Consider the following 26,240-nt stretch of genomic DNA (forward strand, 5'->3'; position numbering starts at 1 on the left):
GCTTGGACTTGTGCAGGTCTTGTTTTCATTGCTTTCTTCTGTAGGTGATCATCGCGCTGTCGGAGAAGAACCGCTCCCATATTCCTTATAGAAACTCCATGTTAACATCTGTGCTGAGGGACGGCCTCGGAGGCAACTGCATGACCACCATGATCGCCACTATGGCAGTCGACAATTGGAACATTGATGTAAGGATGGACACACAAAGAGGACGTATCTCTGCCAGAAAGGAATATTACAATATTCTGCCCAGAAAAATTTTTATTGTAAAGTAATAAGGAGCATTTGTTTTCTCTGTCGTGCAATGAAGGGAAACGCTGACATATTGTTCTAAATGGTTTTTCCTCAGGAATCCATCTCTACGTGCCGCTTCGCTCAGCGTGTGGCTCTCATCAAGAATGAGGCGATATTGAATGAAGAACTGGATCCTGCCCTGGTGAGCCAGCCAGACACTCACAGTGCTTCACCACTCACTACAAAATACCAAAGCTCAGCCACACAGCCATGCCACAGAAGCATGACTTAATGTGCTGTTTTATTACAGCCAGACCCTCCTCATAGCTTCCAGACCTTAACATTGATCAGAGAATGAAGTGCAGTGAGAATCCAGCTTCTAAATGTAACGAAGTGTAACCCATCATGCGCTTAAGTGTCCTCTTTAGGTTTCCAGCACCAGAATTATATTTTCCAGAAGCAGCTTTTTTACCTTCAGCACATGGACACCCGGCTGTACTGTGATATTTAGACTGCTTGCTATGTCCTGTGTTTGTTCTTTTTCTGCATCTGTTTACAGTATTCCAGTCCTGTTTTGGCATATTTTGTCCCAGAATCTCACAGGCACATGAGAATCCATCCAGCTGGAGACTATATGTCTTTACACACATTCATGCAAAGAAGCACAAACTGCATGCATGTGGTCACACGGAGCAGTTCCGGCCCACATGTAGAGCTGAGGACAGAGTCTGTTTACGCTCAGTAATTTTATTTAGTATGGTTACATTTATTTTAGTGACTTTGAGAGAACGCCAGACAAGACTAGAAAAAAACCCACACTTGTGTGTAACCCTCTGCTTTATACTTATCAGTATCACGTTTTCCCCCTTATTGTTGTTCTTCAGGAAGCAGACATGCTAGCTGTTAAAAGGGCCTAGCGGGGTACACACTGTAAGTCATCACAGCTATATTCACTTCCTCTGCTCCCACCCAGCTCAACTGCTACTGTATTACTGCTACTGAGTCTTTGGCTGGCCACTTGCAAACCCTACAGAGGTATTTTTAAGAGAGTCTGCGGCCGACTCAGTAATTGTGACAGTGTCTGGCTGCTCCCAACTGGGTCCGGCACAGTTACAGCTGCAGGCAAATCCAAACTCCATGGGCAAACTTCTTGTCTCTGTTTATGGATTTTTAGTGTGTTTCTTATTTAGTAATTGCTCCTGTCTCTCCCTGGATTTCAGAAGACAAAAAAAGGAAAGCCAGCAGCAGCATAGTGTGCAGATTAGAATGATGTCATTTATTGTGGTTTGAGGTGACAGTGAGGGTTTTTCTAAAGGCATGGCCGTGTATTAGACTTGCTGGCAAATGTGGTAATTGATTAGTTTGCTTTCCACTGTTATATTTTGCATCACCTAGACCACACACTGTCTTTACTGTAGCCTACAGGCTACTAAATGCATTTGCATTAAGCATGCATTAAGCCTGAGCAGCAGGAAACCAGCCAGACCAGACAAAACATTTAACAAGTCTCTCGTGGACAGAGAAAGAATGAGGTGTTGAAAATGACCTGTGATCATAATGAAGTCAGCCACAGCAGTGACCGCCGCACCATATAAGGCTGGCTCACAGAGCACTAAGGTCAGGGTTACTGCTTCATTTAATCCAGGCTAATCATGGCCTGCATTCATCAGGGGAGATTGTTAAATTGTTGGATTTTCACCTAACTTATAGTGAAATTCAAAGGCTGCCGCTCTGGTTAGTGCATACCTGTGAATCAAACAGAAGCCTGATTATCACCAACCAGAGAGACATGTTTAAGAAGCGGGTGTGAACATTCCAGCAGTTAGCTGCTTTCTTTGGGTCCCTCAAAGCATCTAAGATTGGGAGCTAGTGGAGTCCCTTTCTTTGCTAAGCAGTGCCATAACTGGAACACAGGCCATGTGTTATCATTTTGTTGTGCAGGTTAAAAGCCTAGCCTATGTTTAGGGGTAATGGGAAACTATGCCCACTCTCCCATCATAAAAAGAGGCCCCATAATTGCAGCATGTTTGTGAGTGGCATTGTACATTATATTGTACATGTGCATTTAAAGTGTAACCTGTGGTTATACTGCAGTGCTCACAGTTTACAGGATGCATGGTATTTACAATATTCTGTGTGTTTGTCAGCAGTGATATATGTATGCTCAGTCTCCACACTGACATGGATTTCCATAGGAGATTTGCTGACATCATCAGTCACATGGTCTGAGTCAGTTTTTTTTGTTTTGTTTTTTTAATTCAGAGTGTATGGAAGCCTGCCGTGGCACTGTGGTACCAGTGTGGGCTTGGCGCTCTGAAATAGCATGCACAAATCCGCTGACCAACAAGTGGTGGTCAGCATCTGAGGATGCAGCTGGGAGAATTACATCAGACCAAGGCTTCCAAAAAAAACACACACAAAAAAAAAAAGATACAAGGGAGCGGCTCCTGGCGGCTATCATATTCAAAGTTAAAACATACGATACGGGGGTGGATTAAGGGCAAACGCTTCGTTTCGCTAAGTGGCACATTCCCAAAACCACACAACAGGTCTGCTTCTTCTCAGGAGCATCTTGCGTTGACAGTATCTGACTGCCTGACATTCTCTGGCTTTCCGAGAAGACCATGTTTCTGCTGGAAAAGGCAACGCTGCGCTAGTGTTAGATCACACAGTCTGACCTTTGACCTTGATTTACTTCATACTGACCTTTGGCTTTTTAGCAAGTTTGTGTCAGGAATGTTCTTGTGTGACTATTACACACAGATGCTGTTTTTCTGCTGTATTTGCTCTTTGCCGCCAGCGCAGTTCCAGCCAGTCTGCCTTTTTTTTTAAATGGTGATATTTATGAGAATGTGACAAAAAGAACAATAGCCACTTGTCTTTTTAGTTGGGTTTATGTGCCATTGCATGGTGTCATTTAAGCAGGATTTTTATGACAACTGGTCTGGCTTCCTTTCAATAATTATACAATCCACTGATTTTGGTTTGTGCCCCATTTTCCCTACCATGAACATGAAATTACATGTCTGTGTTTAGCTGTAGACTGTGGATCTCCTACTTTTTGAACGGATTTGGCGAATGTTTAAATGACTTTTTAACATCCTTATTTTTTACCTTGTCTGTATGTGGCCCTGTTTTAATTAGTTTTAAGTCAAAATCATTGATTGAACAACAGTTTTTTTACTGTACTATTATTTGTTTAGCAAAAATGAAGCCACAAGGCAAAAAACAAAGTGCCCAATGATTCAATAGCTTGTAGATAGACCTAAAGCAGCTATAACTTAAAGTGATGGTTTCTTGTATGACTTTATCAGTCTCTCACATTGTTGTGTAGGAAGTTTGATCCATTCTTCTTCACAGCATTGTTTCAGTTCATTGAGGTTTTGGGGCATTCACTTATGAATGGACCTCTTAAAGTCCCACCGCAGTGTTTCAGTTGAGGTCTGGACTTTGACTAGACCATTCCAAAACCTTGATTCATTTATTTTTCAGTCATTCTGATGTACTGCCAGACAGATTGCATGGTCTGATCTTGGGGTGAATTATCCAGGACGTCCACTCCTGTGAAGATTGACAGCTGTCTAGAATGTTTTCCACTTGTGAATAATCTTTCTCACAAAGTTGAACTCCAAATAGTTTGAAATGGTTTTATAATTCTTTGCAGATTGATGTGCAGCTACAGTTGCTTCTCTAACACCATTGTTTATGTCTTTCTCTCTCACACACACCTGAATGTTTCAGAGCAGCAAACTGCCCAAACGTCTGTTTGAAATCCATAGGATTTGCTGCTGATGATCAGTTCATCAAGGACTGATCATCAGCAGCACCTGCTGCAGCTCACAATCAAATCCTATGGAAGCAGAAAGTGGAGATGCAGTTTCTTTCTTCCTTATTATAATGGCACAGTGAAAAACGTTACATGTTGTTTAAGGTTGCATTCGCCTCATACTAAAACCTGCTGTGATCAGATATTTTTGTACTATGTTTTTACATAAACATAGGATTAGAGAGGGGGAAAAAAAACTGCTGGCACGCTACTTGTAAATGCACAGCATCACATCAAGGGCATATGTGGGCTGACCTCTAACCTCCTGCTCCTCGGGTGGACCAGGAGATTTAGGATTTAATCTGTCTGAACAGTTTTGCTCATGCTGCTGCATGAACATCAAAGAAATCAATTTGAGAGGCTCAGTTAGTGATAAAGAGAACTTCACATTTCTATTTTATAGATAACAACATGAAACATCTACTTAATCGTTCTGTGTAATGGGACATCTGTTTTGGTCAAATAATTATGATTAAAGCCAGAGTTGTAATAATGTTGTTCTCACAGAGTATCTGCTAGCAAGATGCTAACTAATCCCGTCCTGGATTGACATGAAGCTTCTTAGACTGCCCTCTCTTTGTAGAGACATTTTCATCTCTTATATGCCTTTTTTTGTTTATCAAATCATGTGTTTAGTCACAAAATGTGTTTAGTCACATTATCTCTCATCAATCAGGATTTTTGACATTAATGCACATTCCTGCTGCTGCTGTATTTCTTTCTTTTTTCTTTTTTCTTTCCAAAATTGGCTATCTGAGTTCTATTTAAGAAGCTATGTCTGGGCATGGTGAGAGGGTTTTCTTTTTTTACATACAGTGTAACCAGACCCGGACATTGGTTAGTAACAGCAGCACCAGCCTGTTGGCACACTGTGGAAAGCCTTTACCAAACACGTGTGGACAGACAGCAGCAGAAGGTTTTATGTGTTCCATTTTTCCTTTTTTTTTGCCACCATAGCTGTTTAATGCTACTTTATGTTTTGCCTCCTGCATTTTTGTACTTGTCTGGATCCATTTAAGTTTGTCCTCAAAATCCTTTCGCAAGATAAGCCACAAGATCTTTTTCAGTAGGGTTGTCTCATCACTTGGCAGCAGTAAAAAAAAAAAGCCTCCGTCGTGGTTGTGCTGGCTGTTTTTGTTTGGTACTTTGGTAATGTGTCCATTTTTACACATGTATGATCACACATGGGAAACTAAAACCCTGCTTTTGTGTGTGTGTGTGTGTGTTTCAGATGATTACACGTTTGAAAAGGGAGGTGGTGTTATTAAAGGAAGAGCTGGCCATGGTGACGGGGGAGCAGAGAAATGACCAGCTCACTGCAGAGGAGATCCAGAAGTATGTCACAATCTAATACTTTTAATCCAGTCAGCATATCATTGTGATGCAGATGTTAAACTATGAGAGCAAGGACTTTTGTGCAGTATGTATGTATAAATCTTAGTTGAATTGTAGATTGTATTAGTAATGTTTAAACCCACAGATTCCTGGGGAAATATGTCCCATGATTTATAAGTGTTTGGGGTTTGCCTAAAGTACCTACATAACTCATGCTGTTGGCTATGCATCGATGCTGATTTGAAGCTTCATTCACTGAGGCTTAACCAGATGTAATAGAGTTTCCCATGACTGTCCAAGCCAGCGCTGCTTTATTTCTGCTCTTATACTCAAGTGTAAGAGGGACCCAGGCAGTCAGGGCCAGAGTTCAGGCCAGAGGTTCCATGGAGGCCCTGGCAGATCTCCATTCCTGTGCTGATGTATTTCCCGTGCTTTGGCCTCTTTAGTTGGCCTTTTTATGATTTCCTCTCTTACCCGGGTGATTATTTCCCCCTGTTTGTGGTCAGTCTCACACTGGGAACCTTTAATGATGTCTGTTGTGACCACATTCGCTGGACATGCTAATTTTTTTATTTTTTTTTGTTGCCGTTTCCTCTCCAGTATTTGCTTTGACTCATCCCCCCATGCTGATTGATTGCACATATCCAGGTTTATTTACTGCCACATCCCCCAAAACATGCTGCTTTTTGACTTTCCAGAGTATTTTACTGTGTTTTATAAAATACAAGCACAAGTTGGATTCATTTTTTATTCTACTTTCAAATCTTGGCATACCAGTTTGAAAGCTGTTTTTTTATTTTCTCTCACATGTTATCAAAGGGCATTCTCCAAAACTTTATATATTATATTATACACAAACCGCTAATGTCTCACAGGACCCTGAAACAAGACCACTACGTTTGTCCTGCATCATGTAAACCTGCCGTGTTTTTTGTTGAGCATGTAATAATAGGAAAACCGCACATTGTTGTGCCTACATTGGATCTGTCTGGATGCCTCCTAGTCTTTTCCAGCAGCCGCTTCCAGATCTTGAAGAATGAATGTTTAGACTATGGTTTAATTAAGGTTTATCAACAGGCCGGCCAGGTGAAACGAACAGATGTTTAACCTGCTCAAATATTGATCTTGATTGTCTATTGTGCAAGTGTGATGGAGGAGGTGGAATGTAACGTAGGATTATTAAGAAATCACTAAGTGTGTTTATGCCTGTGTGTTTAGGTTGGAAGGGCTAGTCCAAGCTTTTCTAGCTGTCCCTGATCCAGATGTGACTCTGTCATTGGGACCAGACATGAGAAAAATCCAGCACTGTTTCTCCCTGTTGAAGGTAATAACACCCAGGTTTGATGTTACAGTCAACAAATATGTCTTTCTCTGATCCCTCCATGCTTCAGTGCAACAGTGCCCACCTGGCGATCACTTCTCCTAAATAGCTCCCCCTACTGTCTTCCTCAGAGAGATGCTTTACTGTAAATGTTGGCACTTACTGTCTTATTAGATTGTTTGTAAATGTATCACCTTCATTTTTTTATTGGAATAGCTAATCATCACATCCCAAATAGAAAGAGTCATTAAAAATGTATGTAGCTTGTGTAGAATGGGGCTGGGTTTCCCACAGCCTGACTTAAAGATAGACGTGCTGTTTCTTAGTTATTTGTCATCTAATTAGATACAAGGTGTAATGTTGACATGGCCTCCCTAATGTCTGTGTTTGACCTGATCCTCACAAGAATTTACTATAGAAAAGAAAGACTTTGAAGATTTGTTGCATATTTTTCACATTTCTAAACTGAATAATAAAATTGAAAGATAAAAAAAAATCACAATATCGGCAGTAGAAAAAAAAACAATACATTGCTAAGCTTGAAGTATTTTTATCCATCTGTGAAAATGACTTTAAAGCTTGGTATGCCCTGGCCGTTGCTGTATTGGCAGTTCCTAACTAAGATAGGCCATTTCCTTAGTAGATATATGGACTTTATGTGCGCATCGTGGTAAATACATTTGGGTAGAATATTAAACCATGTGTGCGTGTCTAATCCATAAATTCTGGGTCATAAAGAATTACATACAGTATTTAATAGTTAATGCTCAGACTAAAATAACCATATCGGTGCTTACTGCAATTGTTGCGTAAAAAAAGTCATGTTTGTGTTCCATGTGAATTTTTATAGTTTCAGGGCCCTGGGCATTATTTTGGTTTGGCTCTCAACTCAGTTTGTCAGTGGGGGCTGCCATGGAAAAACTTCGCACTTCCATTTCGTGTGCAGAATGTTGGTAAAAACAAAAACAAAACATAAATCCTAAAGGTGGTTGTTTTTGGAGAAAGGCAGATCAGTTTAGATATTACTCATTCATCATCTCTCAAACAGCAGTCGATGGTCCGGTGCTGCTAATGGGCAGAAGGGAAAACAGCGTGGTGTGCACGCTGTTCCTGGGCTCTGGTTTGGTTGGATTTGGAGCAGCCACCAGAAGCAGTTCCAGATCCCACTTAAATGTCTGTTTATCTCTCCTACAGTTTGTTATGATCCGCAAACTCTATCTCCTGTGCAGTTTACATTCCTCTGAGCATCACCCTAGTCACACTCCACTGATCCTGTCGGAATTTGTCTGGTTTGAATTTAGTTTCATCCCTCTTTGTTTTAAATGCCGGTTAGCTCTTCTATCCATGTCAGTGATGTTTCAGCACTTCATCTTTTCATCACTGCGACCCGTGTGACCCCAGTGTTAAGCTGAAATTATGTCATAAAATTGAAAATGAAACACGCCTCACCCCTCTTCTGTACCTTTCTCTCCTACAGTGTCTTCTCCATGTGGAAAAAGTCTAATCCTTTAACATGTTTCCCACCTGTCTTTAAACCTGGACTATCATTAAAATGTTAGTTATACTGCAGGCAGGAAAAAGACATTTCATTAATGTTTAGGGACCATCATGGAATTTAGAAGAGCATTACTTTCCATGGATGTTACCACAATGTATTTTCCAGTTTGTAGGGCATTAGATGTTTGTTTATAGTGTAGGTTTTTTCTTAAAAGCAAACCCAAAGGCAGCTGAAAGTGGGCTTCTGTCTCTTGTAGAACTTAAAAGAGCACCAAAGCAACAAATTTAGGTCATGGAAAGCCACAGGCTTACACATGGAAAGTCACAGTCACAGAAGAGAAGTTTGATTACATCATATAAAGGAATAACATAATTGAGTGAGTGTATCAGGATAGGCTATTTGATTGTTTATACAAATGTATATTTTTATATTCAGCAGTATCTTTTATGTTGTTTTTTGTTTTGGCAGATGATGATTCTGGATAAACAAGGTGGAAGAAACAGCTGTGGTGATGGGAAAGAGTCACCAGCAGCAAAAGCAAGGGTGGAAGAAATCCAAGATGACAGTCAAGTGGCCAAATTAAAGGAGATGCTGAAGCAGCGGGATAATGAGATCAGTATCCTTTGATATGTACAGACGGTAACACTAGGTGTCCAGGAGTTGAGCACACCGGTCAAGGTGATGCTTCACAGTTTGTAATCTGGGTTGGGCTAAAATGCATTGTACACACTAAAGGTGGGGTTAGGTGCACAGAGCCTTTGGGTGTAAACTCCCATAAGGATGATACTAGCATAGCACAAATGTGAGGATTTCTTTGAGAGGTTTTACCTCAGGCTTCTTAAGAGCTTTCGGTTTGTGTTTTGCTTTAGAACTTGATCGCACCCCAGTGTTACAGTGATCGTCTCCATGATGCATAGGCAGTGGTGGAGGAGTTACTGAAGCTTGAAGTCCAATTACCCAGCAAAATATATACTTAAGTAAAAGTAGAAGTGCTACATCAACAATCCTACTTATGGAAGTACTTACTTTAAAAAGTAAAAGTACTCACAATTAATTATACTGCGTTGTATAATACCAAAAATAAAAATGATTCATTCATTCATTCAATACACCCACTGGTGGCTCAGTTCAGTGGAGACTGACTCTGGATCCATGTTCAATGGTAAGGTTAGCTGCAGAAAAAGGTAGGTTATACTGTACATCTGCCAGATATGAGGATAGGTGGTTCAAACACCTGACACTGTGAGCTGTTTAGTTTTCACCTGTGGTAAAGTTTAATTATAGTTTTTAGTTGTTAATTATGGTTGTATTTGGTATAAAACTCCAGGTTAAGGTTAGGCATTAAAAACAGCCTAAAGGGTTTAGGTTACAATCATCTTAAAATATACAAAATCCCACTACTCACTTTTGTTTGGTCTGTGCAACGAAATTTCTTTCCATATCCACTGGTTGTATATCTGAATGACAATAACGTCTGTCTTAAGACCAACAGTAACACACACCGGCCATTTTTGGCTGGCTCATCACTACCCATCCCCAACATTGTGATGAAGCTGGAGAAATACACACACGATTCATTTTCATGGATTGAAATATCAACCTTACGTTACATTTTCCTGGTGAGGACGGGCTGACAAATAGACCGGAGTGGGTTTCAAATTAAACATGTGTCTGCATCCTACCTCAAAATTGCTTACTGTCATAGTAAAATCATCATTATCATCATCAAGGAAATATGTTATTGAGTGGTTGAATTACAGCGCCTCTATATACACATAAATAATGAGGTGTAAGTAGTTATACATTCATCACCAGTTACCCACAAAAACACACAGAATTGTGTTTTAGAGTATGTTCAGATGGATTCCTGTCTAATGACTGTAGTTCATCATAATTATTATTAATCATAATTATGGTGTTTGTGCTTGAATATGATATTTCTAATGGCTTTATAGGATTATTCTTCCCTCATCTCCTGTTGCTGTGGCCTGTCATTAGATCACAGCACATTAGTTGGAAAATGGAGATTTCTGCTTGATTATTTAGCCAGAAAAACCTCAGCTCTCCAAAATAAATAGAATATTATCATGCAGATATTTCAGCGTAGTATTTCTTGGACCATGTACGTGTAATGTGAATTCCTCTCTTTGTAGATTTTCCCTCTCTGAATGTCATACACTCCTTTTCACATGATGTAAATGTAATTGCTAAAATTGCTTTTGTGCATGTTGAAAGGGCCGTAACGCCGACATTCTACCGATCACGTTGCCTCTGCGTCCTTCCATCGAGTTTATATATAAAGTTGCAATAGCCTAAACTGTCAATCCTTCAGTCGGGGTGGTCTGTCTGCAGTGTGTAACACTATAGCCTGGGTTGACCATGCCTGTAGGGGTGACATCATTTCCAGCCAGAGCTCTAATAACTATCTAGATTTAAAACTTGTATCCGCTAGCTAATCACCGTCCTGTACACCCTGTCTCTATAAGCCACCCAATTTAGTTTCTCGGAGCCATGGTTGCCTGCTGTCCCCCACTGACACCCAGCTCTTTGCTCACAGGCTTAATTATGGGAGAGTTCCTTGTAAAACAAAGGGATGTATTCCTAACTACTACTCACTTATGTTTCCATACATGGGAGTGAGGGCACCTGGTAATGCTTAAGAGCTAACTCGAGTTAGAGTGATGAGACATTCACCACTAATGCAATAATAGAGAAACAACCTGGAACCTGTGTAGACCTTTAAAAACAAAATGTCTTCATATTAAAACGTTAGTAATTAAAAAAGATGGTGTACTATAATGTTGTTGCGTGCAGTGAGACACAGACACTAGAGACAGGTGACACTAATCGGCCAAAAGAGGGAGCACAGGGGGAGGAGACAAGACACCTGAAATGAGAGGGAGGTTAGTTTCTTCAAAATAAATTTTCAACATTAACCCTATTAATAATAGCAACATCATTTATGTCACCTTCACTCAAAGTGTGTATTCTTGACTGCATGTTTAATATTTTAACTATTTTAACCCATTGCATTTGTTACTTTTCTACATACAAGTTTTATTATTTGCCCATGACCAGCACATTCCTATATTAGTTAAGTTTTTTCTGACCAATAGGGTGTGAAAGTTGTTTTTACACTGAAGTCTGATGAGACAACTGCACACACTATGTAATTATCATTACTTTGTTGATTATTGAGTTCATGAATATGCAAATATGCCATCCGGTGCCAGAGTCGTCGAAATTAGGAGGGTTTAATTGTTGGTTTTGACGGTTGATTTGTTGCTGTGAGTCACCTGTGTAGCTTAACTATAGTTGGTTTTGCATATATAGTTGTGCCTTGCATATAAATAGGGACTGAAAGAATGAATTAGCCTAAATGGGTCTTTTTTTGCACAATGGAAATGTTTGGCTGTTTTTGAATTATACTAATTGGAAATACTACATTTAATCATTGGTGCTGCATGGACAGAAGAGCTGGCACATCTTACTGTTGGAAAAATGAATCATCATCCAACACAGAATTGTGGCACAAAAACCAGCTGGAGTTGCTGGTTGAACTTGTTTATATTAATAAACTGCAATCTAAAGTTTGTACTTCTTACCCTGTGTGGTACATTGAACTTAGAGCAATTTGTGGCAACCTTGAGAGTGACATGGCACATTTGATAGCTGTGGAAATTTTCTTTATTTCCTGTGATGTTTGTTTGATCGGACAATATAATAGAAAATGACATGAAGGATGAGAAGGAGATCACATCACGAGCTGAGTCTAAACCGCATTTGAGAGCATCGCATGTGAAGCAGTCCCATGTGTAACACCCCACTCCAGCCCCCTGCCATCATATACCAGAGTTCTGTGGTAGTGTTCTGCATAAATGAAGATATTAGATGCCAGAGATCTCAATAATGGAAAAACCTGGTGAACAGCAGTCTGAAGTAATGAAACAATGACATAGGACCCACAGAAATATTTTTCTGTAAAGCTTGGCTTCGGTAGGTCATTTGGAATTGTGTCGGGTTGAGATTCTGGCAGTTTTGAGAAGAGCGCATGGTTGGTTTCACTGGAAACTGTAATTGGAGACTTGGTTCCCTTCATGTTATTGTTCCCACCGACATCCCCTTTGTGTTGGCTGACAGGAATATAAATTAACTTCTCCAGCTCCATCAGACATAACGTCCATTCATCATCCAAAAATAATGACAACTACTTTTCTTTTTCTTTTTCTTCGAACATCACAGATTATCTGATGACCACCACAGTTACAGTCTGGCCACAAATAGAAGTCTGTTAATCTCATATTGGGAAAGCTCTTGAAGAATCGACTAATGTGTTGCATGACTCTAAATTATGGGTTGTGATGAAGCCATCAGACACACTTTCACGTACAGTACATGTGGAAAACAGGCACATAGGCCAGAAACTATGAATATTTTTATAGAGTAAAATGTTTCAATGTGGTTGTATACCTTAACATGTCAGGTCTGATTCAGGCTAGTCACTTTCTATGTAGTGAAGTGACATGCGTCAAAGTGATGAAGCAGCCTCCTGTTTCCACCTCCCAGCCACTCAGGTTCTCTTTGTCACACTAGTCTCAAATAGACAAGCGCATACATACAGCCTCATGAGTGGGAGAAGATGCAGTGGAATCTTGGCAGGGTCCCTGCAGCCTCTCTGGCTCCATCTTCTTGTCCACTGATTCATTCCAGACCATGACACCTTCCAAAGCATCTAAGGTCAGATTTTGAGCAGTACCCCATCGTTCGGGAAATCATGTAACTCTTTTACTGAATAGTGTCACAGTTACATTCAAAGAACATATCTACTTCTGATGTTTGATATGTGTCTACAATCTCCAGTCCTTGGTCTTTAACTCAGTGCTACAGGTATTTTAGTCAAGATGTTAAAGAAGGAGAAAACAAAGGCCCAGGATGCAGCTGCTCAGCTGGCTAATATCACCAACAGCCAGGGTGACGCCAGGGTTTCCACAATGAAAAACGAAGGACGCATGGATTCCATCTCAGATCTTGGAGGACGAGCTATACGGCATATAAAAAGAGGTATCTTATAAGGTTCTTTTTATAATTTGTTTTATTTTGGTGTCCTCTGCTGTTGATACATATATTGTTTTGGTGTGATATCAGCCATAGACACGTTGGTTTGTGATGCTTAATGCGCAAACAAAAAAAAAACTCAATAGCAATGTCTTTTCCCGGAATTATTAGCCCATAACACAACTTGCAGTTTTAACATTTCATTGAGTGCATCAACCTGTGACAGCATATATGGGTGTTAACTGGGATCGAGTCTTCCTCCGGTCTGTCACGCATAGATGCTGGGTTTGCTGTGATTGGGATTGTACGCACACACCGGGGCATGTTTAAACCATGTGGTGCTGCATTTGTGTCTTTGTGCTCTTCATGTCTCTTCAAGACATTCTCAGAAAGTTTTTAGTGTAACCTAGCAATTTATGGCAATGTAGTGAGGGCACACTCATGAAGGTTTGTTCAAGGGAACTACAAGAAACATGTTTCCCTAAACTAAAAGCTAGTGGCCATGGTTCCCTATTTTTTGAAATACCAGAATTTATTTCCAACCCCAAAGAAAAAGTCCTGCTTTGGCTATATGTATGTGAGATACGACATGTACACTCAACAAAAATATAAACGCAACACTTTTGTTTTTGCTCCCATGTTTCATGAGATGGACTTGAAGATCTAAACTTCATTCCAGATACACAATATTACCATTCCTCTCAAACATTGTTCACAAATCTGTCTAAATGTGTGATAGTGAGCACTTCTGCTTTGCTGAGATAATCCATCCCACCTCACAGGTGTGCCACATCAAGATGCTGATCTGACATCATGATTAGTGCACAGGTGTACCTTAAACTGCCCACAATAAAGGGCCACCCTGAAATGTGCAGTTTTGTCTCACAGCAAAATGCCACAGATGCCACAAGCATTGAGGGAGCGTGCAATTGGCATGCTGACAGCAGGAATGTCAACCAGATCTGTTGCTTGTGCATTGAATGTTCATTTCTCCACCATAAGCCGTCTCCAAAGGCGTTTCAGAGAATATGGCAGTACATCCAACCGGCCTCACAACCGCAGACCACGAGTAACCACACCAGCCCAGGACCTCCACATCCAGCAGGTTCACCTCCGAGATCGTCTGAGACCAGCCACTCAGACAGCTGCTGAAACAATTGGTTTGCATAATCAAACAATTTCTGCACAAACTGTCAGAAACCGGTGTGACCACCATTTGCCTCATGCAGTGCAACACATCTTCTACCATGACCCCACCACCACCATGGGCCACTCGATCCACAACATTGACATCAGCAAAGCGCTCACCCACACGACGCCACACACGCTGTCTGCCATCTGCCCTGAACAATGTAAACCGAGATTCATCCGTGAAGAGAACACCTCTCCAACGTGCTAGACGCCATCGAATGTGAGCATTTGCCCACTCAAGTCTGTTACGGCGACGATCTGGAGTCAGGTTAAGACCCCGATGAGGACGACGAGCATGCAGTTGAGCTTCCCTGAGACGGTTTCTGACAGTTTGTGCAGAAATTGTTTGGTTATGCAAACCAATTGTTTCAGCAGCTGTCTGAGTGGCTGGTCTCAGACGATCTCGGAGGTGAACCTGCTGGATGTGGAGGTCCTGGGCTGGTGTGGTTACTCGTGGTCTGCGGTTGTGAGGCCGGTTGGATGTACTGCCATATTCTCTGAAACGCCTTTGGAGACGGCTTATGGTGGAGAAATGAACATTCAATGCACGAGCAACAGATCTGGTTGACATTCCTGCTGTCAGCATGCCAATTGCACGCTCCCTCAATGCTTGTGGCATCTGTGGCATTTTGCTGTGAGACAAAACTGCACATTTCAGGGTGGCCTTTTATTGTGGGCAGTTTGAGGTACACCTGTGCACTAATCATGATGTCAGATCAGCATCTTGATGTGGCACACCTGTGAGGTGGGATGGATTATCTCAGCAAAGCAGAAGTGCTCACTATCACACATTTAGACAGATTTGTGAACAATGTTTGAGAGGAATGGTAATATTGTGTATCTGGAATGAAGTTTAGATCTTCAAGTCCATCTCATGAAACATGGGAGCAAAAACAAAAGTGTTGCGTTTTTTTTTGTTGAGTGTAAATAGTGCAATTATTGCAATAAAACTGCAATAGTGCAGTTATTGCTACCATGTAATAAGAATAGGTTTCATTCCATAGAGAATAATAGAGCAATTAAATCAAATTGTCACAGATGTTGACTTCATTAAATGTGGCAGCCTTTTTGCGATGGCAGAAGCAATGATTCAGTGATGAATTAGGTGCTAAGAATGCAGGCAGGTGATCTCTCTCAGTTGGAATGTGGGCAGTTTTTTGTGGTCTTACAGATTTTTAGCTTGCCTCCTGTTGGGTGCCTGTGGACCACAACAAATTCTTGATTTCTGTACTTTCCTGCATGGTGATCCCAGAACTACTTACCTTGCTTTATTTTCTACTTGTGTGTATTTAAGGGTTTCCTTTTGGAGGTCACTTAAATATGCCCATGTCAGCAAAGCAACATTGAAGTATATTAAACCTGTAATTTGTAACTGATGAAAAACTGATGAGTTTTAAACCTTTAATATACTGGAACATGGAGCAGAAGCCAAGAATGTTGCAACATAAACACTTTACTGATATGACAATTTCAGAAAGGAAGCCAGAATTACCTAATTGTTTAGGTAAATATGTACATGCAGGGCAAGAAAATGAAGCAGCAGTCTCTCTTACTTACCCTGACATGTAGTGGTATCGTTGATTAGGTCATCTCAGTGCAGTTTTGCACATCCCTTCCATTAAACCCTTTGAGGATTTAGACTGCAAATAAAATGCTGATGAGACAAAGATCGCAGAGCAGTCTGACTGCAGCATCTCTTTGATTTATTTTTTTTTAAACATGAACTTGATTTAAACGTACAGGAATGCAGAGGTTGCTGAATGTCAAGCCAGTTGAGCTGCTTCCTAGCCAGAGGCAGCATTTATTTGGCTTTTCTTGTTTAATTTTGGTTAAGTGGAGCCTTAAGTGTGATGATAAACCTGAGCCTTTATAACGAGCTTGGTCGTAGCCATCGGGCACAGGGGTATGAGCCAGGATCTCATCAAACTTCGCTCCTGTCTGCCCTTACCACAGCTCCCTCATACTCTTTGACATTTTTGTGTAATGGTGCCTTAGTGCACAGTCTCTGAAAGAAGAGACTATTAAAAAACAAACACATGTTTGAACTTTATCCAGACAGCATTAGTAAGCAAATCAAGCCAACAAGTGCCATATTGTATTAATTTGAGAATTTGTCCACTTTTTCCACTGTATGTATAGTATACTAACCAAAGGTGTCTACTAGTCCTTTACACATTTCTTGTATCTCTCTATGGTGTCCCTTGTCACCAGAAAGATAAATATCTATGTGACTGTCAGTGTTTTAGTGGTCCTGTATGCATACAGTATGATTTAAGAGTCATACTAAATCCAAGTATTGTTATATTACATATAAATAATCCATCTGTATTCAGCTGAGAACACATGGGTCTTATCTGTCAGTCTCTGGCTCTGACTAGAATATTTGTATTCCACAAAATAAATGTTGCACAAAGTTACCTTTGGCTAGGACAAGAAAAATGTCAACAGCACTGCATGAAAATGACATTTTCACTGCTGCACTGTCTCACTATGAGTAAGCTTAAATAAGGAATAAATGTATGTCATGTCTTGGAGTAAGTAATCATCCACTTCATTTTACAAATCAGGCTCTCCAATGATAAGCTGCAAGGCTTCAGCAGAGAGCTACATTAAGTAGGATTAAGTAGGTTATTGTACATAGGAGCAGAGGAGCATGGTCTGTTTCTCTTACACGGAGTAGGATCAGCTGTTTGATGGCCCATTCAGCTTATTTCCTTTTAATAATGTGTGACAATATTAACGCTTTACTAACAGCGTATTGGAACCAATTATATGGTCCCAATTATCTGATATGTTAGATTTGGTCCTGTGGAGATGATGCACTATTTCACCCCAGTATTATCCATCCATCCATCCATCCATTCATCCATCCATCCATCCATTTCTCTGTGTTAAACCTGTAGCCTGGATTTTGTTTTGCTATAGTTGTACAGTATACTTACAGCTCTAATAGAAAAGTCTGTTACTATGATGGATCTTTGTCCTTTATTAGCTCTGAAAGACTTAATTTGCTCTGCTTGACATCTATTATACACCCTGACTCACTGACCCACAATGTGAGTGAATCATTCTGGGTAACTAAATGTTCAACTGTTGATTTTCCCACATGGGGAAAAAAATAGTAGAGCGTACTTGTGAACTTGTAGTGATGCTCTTTGTGACTGGACATTTTGAATTAACATGGAAAAATGCTGACATGGGAGAGAAAGTAATTATGACTGGTTTTGTTGGCAGGTCATAGCGTAGCTCCATGAGAAAAATGTAAGACTAATTTCACATTGCACTGGAGTCGTGACCTGAGATGGTGTTAACAGATGACATCACCAGACTATACAATGGCTAAATTTGGTAACCACAGTGATGCTGACCATTCTGTTGCTACAAACTCAAAAATTCAGAAATCCCACTGTCCCTTGCTAGCGGTTACACGTCTTCTGTGGAATGTTCGTCCACTTTTCTCACACTTTATGAGTAATGTGTGTCTCTTTGTGCATCCAGAACACACTTCCAACTCTATCAGCTGTTAACCAGCAGGGGAAAGTTGATGTTGTCCAGATAGGAAGGGAAACCTTTCATGAACACCCTGAGCAGTTCCAGGAACATCAGGAAAGATACTTCCTGTGCTTGTAGCATTTCTGTCTTTAATGAAGCACATGTTGTCCTTAGAAAACATAAGTGCAGTGTCAGCTCTGTTATTCCCGAAGATTGTACAGGGACAAATAATTGACACAGTTCTGTTATACACTGCAGCATATACAGTATCATATGTTTCACATCTGGAGTGCCTTTTTTCCATGACCCACTTGGAGCCTCAAACTATATGCACATTAGATCATTGTTCTTTAGTGTGTCCTAATTCAATACAAATGCACTACACTTATCCTTTCCTCGCGCTCAACGGGTCACTGACTGTTTATGTATGTTTTAATTTAGCTTTAATCTGAGGGTTCCAGCGCTGTAGCCAGCAGCCTCTACAGTTACGCTGAGGGTAATTGCTGTCCCCACCGAAGATTAACTGTAAATATAATGATGATGAACTTTCCATGGAAACTATTTGTACTGATTGAGTGGCGTATAATCGACTCTGCTTTTTCCATAATACATCCGTCTGTACGAGGCTGTCATCTTTGCCGGCAACGAATATAACATGGACATTAGATCTTTCTGATGACCACTGTCTCTGCAGAAGCCCTCTGCACTCAGTACTATATTTTGATTTCCTCACAGAACCAGCTACATGTGCTGGAAATTGCTAACAGGACTGGCTCCGAGGCCCTCAGTTTATTTACGGTCCTTCGTAGGTACAGATGAACACTCTCCACTTCCTGTGCTTTTTAAGGTTGTTAAAATCATGGCTAATGGATGAACAAGGTGTTCCTGCTGTAATTCAGGCTCCTGATGACTTCCATTAGGCTGGAGGGAGACTTGAGACTTACAGGGAGACCCAGATCTTAACGTAAATCCTGCTCACATGTAATGAGACGCTGATGATTCTAGCAGGTCTTTGTGAAGACCAAATTCCTCAGCGAGTCTGGAACTACTGTCCCACAAATATTTCTAGTAAAAGATCCTGCTTCTTCAAGAGTTAGTTAGAGAACAAGAGTTTTGTTTTTCTCACAAACTGATCCACAGTACAGTTCTGAAATTTGTTGAAACGGCAACAATAGTCAGGACACATTCCTCCTGTGTAAAAAGCCTCTGCGGTTTGTCAGCACATGAACCACGGAAAAAGAAAAATTAGGAAAGTTGGCCTAACGTCCAAGTGATCTCATCACCCCACAAAGTCTGTAAGTGCAACATAACATGATGTCATATCGCTCACAGATATTCCTGGAATGTTGCTTTTTTGAAAGTTTTTTAATTTTTTTATTTTTATTTTTTACAAGAGCAGTGCAGATCCCTAAAGACAAAACCCCTCACGCTTATTTGTCCGAGCTTTGGCTCTCGCAACATGTGTCTGTGGTATTGCCTGCTGGTTTCAATCAGGACTTTCCAAAAATAAAGCAACAAAATTCCTAACAATTAATCGCACATGACTTACTGTCTTAAGCTTAAACAGCTTTGTCGCAGAAGTCCAGTGAACAAGGGTAGAATTTATTGGAAATGATTGTGAAATTTCGAATTTTCCACAGCTTTAGATAATAAATCAGCAATATTTAGAAGAACACACACAAGGAAACCATGGCTAAATGCTACCACTAAATACATATTTAATTGTGGCTTCCTGTGAATTTATAGACCCTTTTTTTTAACTAAGACATTTGACATATGTAGCATAATACTGTAGCATGAATAGCAATTAATAGTAATAAGCCACATTAATAGTCACTGCCTTCCATTTAAGACTTATTCCAGTTAGGCAGTTTGCTCCTGTCCAACTAAATGGGCTGTATTAACACTGGTATTTACTGTCAAAATGCATGTTAAAGTTCATTTTTCTAATCCGGAAATATGAACTTCATGTGTTAATAATAATGACGCTCAAGTGTTACCTTAAACAGCTGGCAACGCTCACTATTTCACAGCATGTGGTCACTTCTGATCAATTCACATAAACTAAAGCCATACTGTAATCTGTGTTTATTGTTGTCTCATGGTTTATTTCTTGCATTATTTGAAGCAGATGTATGGAGCTTCAATAAAATAATATTACAAGCATGTAAAAACTATCGTCAGCAAGATGCCGTGTCCAGAATGATCTGGTTTCTGTGGCGCGTTGCCAAGGATATGCTGCGTAATGCTGCTGTTTATGTTTGTGTTTATGTTCTCTGAAATCATTGAATGGCAGGTTAATAGTTGTTCAGTTAACAGATGGGAGGTCAGTGATATCAGTGGGGGGGATCAAGGCCTGACATCTGGCTGCCAGATTTCAGTATCTGTGAATGTGGGAACATGTTCAGGTCAGGATACACTACACAGCAGGGCCTGAAAGCATTTCCCTTAGGAGAATTGTATCAGTGGTATGACAAGCATGCAGTTGTGTAAAGCACATATTAGGGATTGATTAGACAAATGTTTTTGGAATGGTTATATGAATGGGAACTTCATGCTGTCTCTGTGCTGGTGGTTTTCCTCTCAGGTCCACAGATGTCTATGGGAAAACAAGAGGCCTTTGAGAGCTTTGTAAGGGACCATGAGGACCATCTGACCATTGAAGACAACAAGAACATACTTAAACAGAGGTTAGTGGTCAGTGATCACAAGTAGTTTAGAAACGGCCAAGGAGGCCAGGTACAGCCTCTGTAGTGATACAAGCCCTGTAGAGGGAGCTGAGCTATAGGAGGCCAAGCTTTCAACACAGAAATACACTTACTTTGTAAGGTGCAGTAGAGTACACAATGGAACCAGTTGAGATGGCTCAGGGACCTTTTGAGTGGTACCAGACCATGAGGTCAACCCAGAACCTGCTGAAGAGGCTACACCTTCTGGCTGACCAAGGAACAGCTGTGGATCCACCAGGAGGATCCATACCAGAAGAAATCACAAGTGACAGGGTGGTCTGGGTATCTCTCCTATCCTGATGGATTAAGTTCTTTGGAGAATAGATTAATGGACTATAATTTACTATAAAAGCACACTGTGTGCATTTGCCACAACTATAAAAACCTGTCCTTGTCTGCACCAACGTCTTGCAGCAGCCCAGAAACACTATAATTCATTTTTATGATTAAGCGCTATTTATATTAGAGCTGTCATAACTTCTGAATGGAAAGCAATCTTCATTTATGTTCTGTTAATATTAATCAAACCAGCAGATATGCAATGGTAGCAGCACTGAGCTTTCCTGACAGGAAAGCACTGACAGCTCTATGAGGCGTGTTATTCCTTACATTGTGGGAGTATCTCAAAAATGTTATATTTGAGGTTGTTTTTGGATTCAAATAAAAACATATCATATCATATCAAAACTAAATTTGAGTTGAATGATTTGTATTATAAAATAATTAATTAAAAATAAATTCTTGTGACTCCCACCAATCTGATAAGAATTAATGCATTTTCTAGAAACTTTTACGATACTTTAATTCTTTTTTTTTTTTTTTGCTGTTGGACTCTTCTTCAACAGATCAACTGAGGCCAGAAGACTTGGAGAGCAACTGAATGAAGCCAGAAGCAGAATCAGTAAGTTGTCTCAACAGATAAAATTCATCCATGAGCTGTGAACACATTATTATAATAAATAGAAAACAATAACGAACACATGATTGTCAGAGTTGTGTCAGTGTAGGCATGTCGTTCAGCACATTCCTCAACTTTTCCAGAATGGAGAGGTGTTCTGATTTCCACCCACCTAGTCTTCCGTCCTGTACTTTTTTTATTAGTCCGTCTCAGGCTGTTTTATGATGGCTCTGTAAGTGCACCCCTGTGTTCTTCTGGGTAATGTCCTTGACACGCAGTCTTATTATGCCAAAATGAGGCCTGGCAATGTAAAAGTGACTCCAAACTCTCTGCTGTGGTTTGGGCATGGATACATAGTACGTTGTATCACCGTTTTTAATATTATTGAGATTCAACATCAAGAAGTTAGAAAGGAGTCCATATTAAGTTCAATAGTGTATCATAAAACTCACAGGAACACTAACAGACAAATCCTGTCGCTGGATGCAATAAGTTTAAGTGATATTAATGTAGTTTGGTTGAATTTTCCAGGGCAGTTAAATGTATTATTAGGACCCTATCTGGTTTGCATTTACTATCTTAAGCTCCATTTATGAATTTCCCTGGCCTGTGCATGTGTGTTCGTGGCTCATTTCACATGTTATTGAAATGGATAGGTTTACACCAGCGCCTGGCATCATCCCTGCCTCAGATCACGCTTGGTGGTTTTGGTAGCAATCGTCTCATGCCCCTCATGCATGCCAGCGTGCACTTACCACCCATGGAATTCACTCTAATTCCACTTTTAGCATTGACTCCAGAAGGCACTGACACAGCCACACTGTACATGTCATACATCACACAGAAATTTGCATGTCGAATGTGAACTCCTCAGAACGTGTTGTGCAGACATCAGCACCGTCTGGCCCCACACCGTGTGGACAAAGTGAGGAAAAAACAGATTTTCGGACTAATTTCGGTTGAGGTTTAGCAACCAGATTCCTCCTCTTATTCAAATTGGGAACACTTCCCAAAAACCATCTTGATGCTGTCAAATATTATTACATTGTTAGGGGCATGGAACTGCATTCTTCCTGGATGAGAGATAGTGTTTTTAGTGGAAGGTTGTTGCCTCTTCTGGCTGGAAAAGTAGTACCATAATATTTAGCTCATTGAGTATCCTTGCCATCTTGGAGGCCATGCTTGGAAATTTTACACCACCTGTATCTCATAGCTAATGCAGAACATGGAAACAGTTAGCATAATATAGACAAAAGCCGTGCGCTGCTTTTTCTGATGGATGTACCCAGCGCGAGGGTCAGTGGCAGCCCCGAAGAAACATCAGTGTCTAAACATTTGTCTGTTTTACACTATTGTTCTTGGCCACAGCCCATATCTCTGGAATGCAATCCCAATGGAGGAGCATATGTTCTGAGCGCTTAGGTCCAAAAAGTGCAAGGATATATATTTATTCAGAGGGATCAGTGATGCATATCTTCAACAGTATGAAAGGTGGGAGGGCAGCTGGATATGAGCAACATCTTTGGATTACTCCACCAGATGTGGAGGGATTTATGCAGTAGAGTCATAGGTGGAGCATCTGGTATCTACTTTGGTATCCCACTGTTGTCCGCTGTACCTTTGCTGAAATGACCTAGAGACTCTGAAATGTATGTCAAAGAAGACAGTTCCAAAGCAGGAATCTTTGTAGGTTTCTCTGTCTGTCTCTCACTTTTCTGGGCAACTGTTCATCCAATCTTCCTCACACTTGGCAAAGGTATAGCAGGGAATCCAAGTAAGTGCAGTGCCAGCATTGAAATCCGTTGGACGAGCACTCATCATATTTTGTCTTGAAGTAGTATGTCTTCATGTACGGTTCAGTGAGTTGACAGTGGTAGAGCGGTTTATGAAACAATATAAAATATATTCTTCCACTTTAGAATGAACAGACTTCTCCTCTGTTTTCATACGCAGCATTAGCAGTAGTATAAAATGATTATTTATTATAATGCTGCATTAGTTTATTCGCACACACTTACGCTGACACACTCAGATGTTGAGAGACTGGAGTGCACGTATGATGCTTGAATCCTGAGCTCACTTCGGTATTTATGCGGCATATCACATTTAACCTCTAGGCCACAAAAATCACCAAATATTTATTGAGGCTTGTAGTTTGAAACCGGTCCTTAAAGACGATGGCACGTCTCCTGACGATGTGGGGGGAAACCCTGTGCGGTTTGGAAAGAAGTTCTGGTGTGGAGCCCACAGTCTTGTCCTGGAAGAGGGGGATAGGAGCACTAAAGTGTAATGAAGTATAGCAGTAAGCACACCGCATACTATCATAACTTGACACGTATGCAAATTAATTTTTTTGTACAATTTCTTGTCAGCTTCAGTCAGAAGTACTGTTGTAGTCAGCTTTGAGACTTCAACAGGCTGGATCCTGACTGGAAGTCTGTATGTCTATGACACTCAGGAAGTAGTGCCAGTTCAGGGGTACACTTTATATTTATGGTCAAACACAATTCATTTTGGGGAGTACTAAATACAATCCCACTCATTGGCATGCAGTGAATTCTGGGATATGGAGGAGCCACCTGATGCATTTTTTGTTACCAGGGAAAAAAGCAGGACACATGTTTTTGTTTAACTGAATCAGCCTCATCACACCACAGTGATGCAACCAGTCTACCAGTGTCCCATCAAAGGCTGCAGCCCCTGAATTGTGAGACGGCTAACCTGGGCAGCCATCCTAATTCTTTTTACTATTGTATACAAAGAATTAGCCTGGTCTCTGTGGGTTCGAGTTGGATTTCCAGGGGGTAGTACAAACAGATGTGGAATAAAGTCCATCTGGATGCATTCGAACAGACATACAACCAAAGACAGAGAAATGAAACATGTGATGTAGGCAGAACCAACAAATGGCATCCAGTGTGCAATGGAGTAGGTACGCAGGTGAATGCTGTTGTATTCACCATATTTTTGAAGTAGACAAGCAGCAATCATCATCACATAAAGCCCACCTGTTTTAGAGAAACAGTTACAATTAGGATGACAGGGTTTGTACCAAGTGAAGCTGGCTGTGAAGGGGAGTGAATCAGACCCATTCAACAAAGATTTTTACAGTATATGGGTATGACTGAGCAGGCTAGGCTACGGCTATATGTGTAATAATGTGATGTCTCCTTACTGCACCCTTGATCTATACAGAAACTATTCCCATTTTATTCAGTCCCATTAATAGACTGTAAGTCTCCAGCCATCCAGTCCTGATATGATTTCAGTGGATGCAAAAATAACCATAGAGGTCTGTTATTTCTCCAGAGCCTCAGCTGGCCATGTGTGGAACTGCACTCTTCAGCATTATATTCATCTCTTGCTCTTATTGTTGCTTGGTCTCTGTATCTGTTTTAGATTAGGTTAGATTAGATTGCCTTTATTGTCTTTGTGTAATTATTGTATACACATACAACAACATGGTGCAAATCCATTGAAACACACATTAAATTACAACACAGAAGCAGAGTAGCTAAATATTACATACATAGATACTACAGAGAGAAGAAAATATTAAGGAATTATAGGATTCTGTTTATCATTCATTCATGTGCCTGGCTGTGAGCTTCTAGATGTGGGTGCACAAAAATCCCAGCATTTTTCTTGTGCTCGCCGGTCCTTGGGGTTTTGAAAAAGCTTCATTACATGCCATGACTGATGTAAGCCACACGGGTGGCGTTGGCTCCATATGCCCTTTATGCTGGCTTCCCGACTCTCTATTCTTTTTCACCCTGTCATCATGGCTTACTCACAGCATAAATATTTTCTCATTTGGAAAGAAAGAGTCTCTACATCAATTAGTTGTGTGTCATGTTTTAGAGTTTCAGAGAAGACTCGGGCTGCCTACCTGACCACAATGAGAAGCCGCTGGGCGTCTTAGTTCATTTACAATCTCAGCTTTACAAAACACACGGCGTTGTGAGAGGGTCCCAAACCCGGCATCACACTCCGTAAGCATTTGGAAAAAACACTGTCATCATGGGCACAATGAGTCCATGTGCGTCATTTATAATGTTTCACATCATCCATTCACGTCTCCACTGTCTACTGAAACCACAAGAAGTGGTCTGTTGTGAAAAAAGTGTTTGTAAAGACCTCTGAAAGATGAGCTGGTGGCACGATACTTTGCAACCAATTTGAAAAGCTACAGCAGGAACCTAAATGCAAAACACAACCTGAGGGCTTCCACGAAGCAAGAGCTGTAGCCCATGTGTTTTATGTGAGCACGAGAGGTGTTCTATAAGAAGGTAGCTCCCCACATGCGTTTCTTTTTTTTTTTTTCTTTTTTTTGCAACACAATACTTTATCTGGATTTGTCGTTTTCGGAGGTAGGACCACAGCCTTCAGATTGGCGATAGGATCGTGTTACAGTAGGAGTGCAGTCCACAAGCATGAGGCCCGCTTGGGCCTCGGGATTGTAATGAAAACCCACCACATTCACATTCAGTGTCTGTTTTATCTTTTAGTCTGCCTCATAACTACTCTGGCCACTCACTAAATGACCAGTGTTATTATTATCTGACACATTGATCTTTGAGCTCGATGTAAAATTACCTTCTATTGACGTCTGAAGGAAAATAATCCCATAATGTATCTGCGACATCTACAGTAGCGTGATA

The 26,240-nt window shown here is 40.6% G+C and overlaps 1 protein-coding gene across 1 annotated transcript in view; it reads left to right on the forward strand.

The window, feature by feature from the left end:
- Positions 1-26,240, forward strand: part of LOC114427535 (kinesin-like protein KIF6) — a 44,605-nt gene that overhangs the window by 12,334 nt on the left and 6,031 nt on the right. Inside the window, exons 8-15 of the mRNA XM_028395651.1 lie at positions 45-188; positions 350-436; positions 5,292-5,395; positions 6,614-6,719; positions 8,683-8,830; positions 13,102-13,275; positions 20,540-20,642; positions 21,527-21,582. Of these exons, the coding sequence (XP_028251452.1) occupies positions 45-188; positions 350-436; positions 5,292-5,395; positions 6,614-6,719; positions 8,683-8,830; positions 13,102-13,275; positions 20,540-20,642; positions 21,527-21,582 (922 nt within the window). The remainder of the gene's footprint in view (positions 1-44; positions 189-349; positions 437-5,291; positions 5,396-6,613; positions 6,720-8,682; positions 8,831-13,101; positions 13,276-20,539; positions 20,643-21,526; positions 21,583-26,240) is intronic.

The sequence above is a fragment of the Parambassis ranga genome, chromosome 22 (genome assembly GCF_900634625.1).
Source record: "Parambassis ranga chromosome 22, fParRan2.1, whole genome shotgun sequence".
Lineage (NCBI taxonomy): Eukaryota > Metazoa > Chordata > Actinopteri > Ambassidae > Parambassis > Parambassis ranga.